Source organism: Nothoprocta perdicaria, unplaced genomic scaffold (assembly GCF_003342845.1).
Source record: "Nothoprocta perdicaria isolate Ctin4 unplaced genomic scaffold, notPer1 scaffold_2, whole genome shotgun sequence".
In the NCBI taxonomy this organism is placed as follows: domain Eukaryota; kingdom Metazoa; phylum Chordata; class Aves; order Tinamiformes; family Tinamidae; genus Nothoprocta; species Nothoprocta perdicaria.
In genome coordinates, this window is record NW_020455204.1 from 8106333 (window position 1) to 8109492 (window position 3160).

Genomic DNA, 3160 nt, shown 5'->3' on the forward strand with positions numbered 1-3160 from the left:
GCTCCTGCAGCGAGAGCTTGCGGGCCGAGAGGCCGAGGCCGGCGCGCGGCTCCTCCATGGCCGGCGGCGTCAGGGCGGCGCGCGCCGGGATCGGCCCCGCAGCTGAGCCATGGGGCACGGGCGGCTGCGGACACGGAGCCCCATCAGCGCCCGCGCGGAGACCTGGCATGTTCGCTACAGCCACGACCCCCCTGGCACTGCTGCTGCCCCCATGCACCCTCATTCTGCTGGAAAACAGCCCCAAACCTTGCTGCCCGCCTCTGCTCCCAAATTAAACACCCCCCGGCCATTGCATCCAATGGGATTGGCACAGCGCTGCATCCCAGAGCGGCACCTCCGGGGCAGGAGGAGGCCGGGCCCTGGYGGGATCTGCTCACCGGGATGCGGTGCAGGACGCGGCTCCGCGTCACTCCMTCCTCCTGCACCAAGCCGTCCGCATGGAGCTATCCCGCGTCTCCGGCTGCGCTGGCGTYGGGTCGGCGTCCCACACCTTGGGAGCAGGAGGGAATCGGGTCCGTCAGGGAGCAGGAAGGGGAAAAGCGATGGACATGGCGCGACTCGCACGTGCTCTGGAAGACGCAAGGTCCGAAGCGGCACCGGGGCATCGCTGAGCCGGCCCATCTGCCCGCGGAGCCGCTGTGGCTCTTCCCTCCCGCGACACCATTTTATTTTTAATTTCTAGGTTGACAAGTTGCCACGGCGCCAGAGAGAGAGAGGGGAAAAAATAAAAAAAATCCCGGAACACGCGGCCCAGATCCAGCACCCAGGAATAACCATTTATTTCGGGGCTTTTTTTGGTGCCCTTCCTGCGCCTCAGCCAAGCGGCTGCCGAGAGCCTGAGCTGCGCACGGAGCCGTCGGCGCTGCTGCTCCCTTCACAGCGCTGCTCCGCCCCGGAACAGGGAAAATAGGGAAAAAAGGAAAAACATTAGAGAGGAAAACTAAAGGAAAGGGCAAACCCRCGTCGGGGTGCAGCGGGTACCGGTGGCTCCGGTACAAGCGCCCGGAAGGCGCCGCAACAAGCGGGCGGCTTCGCCCCGCGCCGGGGCCGCTCTCCGCCGGCGGCTCCGGGCCCGGCGCCAGCGGATATAAATAACCGCCTGTCAACGGGGCCGAGMCGGGCGCGCCGGGAGCCGCTCCGAAAAAGGAAGCGCTGCGGGACCAGCATCCCCACCGGGCAAGGGGGCGCGCGAAGGCGAGAAGGGGGTGCCCCTTGTCCCGCGTCCGAGGAGAAACGGATGCGGGAGCTCCGGGCGTCCGCACGTGCCGGTTTCACCCACAGTGGTAAAACGTCACCATTTTGCAGCCCGGGACCGAGGCATGTGCGAGGGGCAAGGCTGGGATTCCCGAGTGGAGCGAGGCCGGTYGCGCGCGGTAACTGGCTCTGCGGGGATAAACACCTCGGGACTGGTTAACTGGAGCGGGCGGGAAGGCCCCGCAACCCTGAGACTGCCCAGCCAGACCCCACTCCTCCTCTTGTGTGGGACACAAGAGAAGCGGGGAGGATTTTGTGTTTTTTTCTCCCTTTAGTGCATGCAAAACGCATGATTTTGTAGAAAGATGCCTTTTTTAGAGCTACTGACACCCAGCAAAAGCCAAAAGTCAGCGATGACTCTCAAGCACTCGCACGGCAGCTCCTGCGCGGCAGCAATGCGTGGTTCTCCCTTGCTGAGCACGTGGGGATGGAGAGGAGGAGGAGGAGGAGGCCAAAGATACCAGCAGACAGAGGATGCAATAAACCCAAAGCCGGGTTGCAACAAGCCCAAAGAGGTGAAACGCAGCCAAGGGAGAAGAGGCACCTCGGCTGCACGATCACCCTGTGTTAAACGCAAAGGGAACTGCGCGGGATCTGGGAGCACCACCTGGCCYGGCACTCGCATCCCACTCCCGTGGGATTATCCCAGCAATCGGCCTCGCTGCTAATCCGCGATGGGAAGGGATATTAAAAGGAAAGCTGAGCGGGGGCATCGATGCCAGCCCAGGCCCCAAGCTCTTAGTCACCGGCCAGGCCTGACTTTTGATGGAAAAAATCCCTCAGCAGCTTCCCTGCAAGCCGAGGGCACCCGAAATAACCCGGCASAGGGAGCGGGCGCCGGGATGAGCACGGAAACCTTTGTCTTTCATGCGGCCCACCCAGAGCAACGTGGAAAGAATTAAAAGAGCAACAAAGAAAGCAAAAATCAAAACGAAGGCATTATAGTATCAGGAAGCCAAACAGACTGTTTGCATTGAGCTAGAGCGCCTGATACTGCCTAAATGACGTACAATAGGTGTCCCAATAGGCAGCGCGAGCTCCAAGCGCCGGCCGCACCAGAGGAGCCCCGCTCAGGTGCCATCACTCTGGCCGGGCACGGGGATAGYGGCACGGGGATAGCGGCACGGGGATAGCGGCGCCGGGCTGCACCCGCAGCGGCTCCCGCACCCCAGCACGACGCGCTGCCAGGGCTGGGATGTGGGGACACGATCCCGGGGCCGGCACCGAGGCCTCGTGTCGGCCTCCTCCGGCGCTGCCTCCATCTCCTCCCTGCTCCCCACGGGCCTCCACAGCCTCCCTGCCTTCCACGCTCCCAAGCGAAGCCGCAGCCCCGGGTCCCCCCCGTGTCCCCAGCGCCACCCCCTCCTCTGCAGACCCCCCCGCGCCGCTGGGCTCGGCCCCGCTCGCGTGTCCCCGAGGCCGCCGGTCCCCGGGCCTGGCGGCACCTGCCCGAAGGCCCCCGGAGCCGCGGAGCCGCAGCCGGGGCCCCGGCACCGGGACCGGGACACGTGTGCGCGGCGGCGGCCGCAGCATCCCCGGGCCCCGCGGCTCCCGCACGGGGACGTTAAACCACCGATCCCCGCTCCGACACCGGCCCCGAGCCCGCCGGCCCCGAGCCCGCCGCTCCCGCCCGCCTGTCGCGGCAGATTCCGGGCCCAGAGGCGCCGCTTTGTCCCCGCTCCCGCCGCGCCGCTGCCGCCGCCTCCGCACCGACCTGGGCCGCGGGGCCGCCGCGGGGCCGCCCGGCGCCGCCTTCGCTTTCGGTTCCGCTCCGGCGGCGGCAACGGCGGGAGAAGGAGGGAAAAGGAGCGAGAGAGAGGGAGGGAGGGAGCCCCGCTCCGCCCCGGGGAAGGGGAGGTTTCCCCGCGGGCAGCCGCATCCTGCCCACCCACCCCCTCCCATGACC

General features: G+C 66.6%; 1 protein-coding gene across 1 annotated transcript in view; it reads right to left on the bottom strand.

The window, feature by feature from the left end:
- Positions 1-58, bottom strand: part of CAMKK2 (calcium/calmodulin dependent protein kinase kinase 2) — an 8650-nt gene extending 8592 nt beyond the window's left edge. Inside the window, exon 1 of the mRNA XM_026037488.1 lies at positions 26-58. Coding sequence (XP_025893273.1) covers positions 26-58 — 33 coding nt within the window. The remainder of the gene's footprint in view (positions 1-25) is intronic.
- Between the last annotated feature and the right edge of the window lie 3102 nt (positions 59-3160).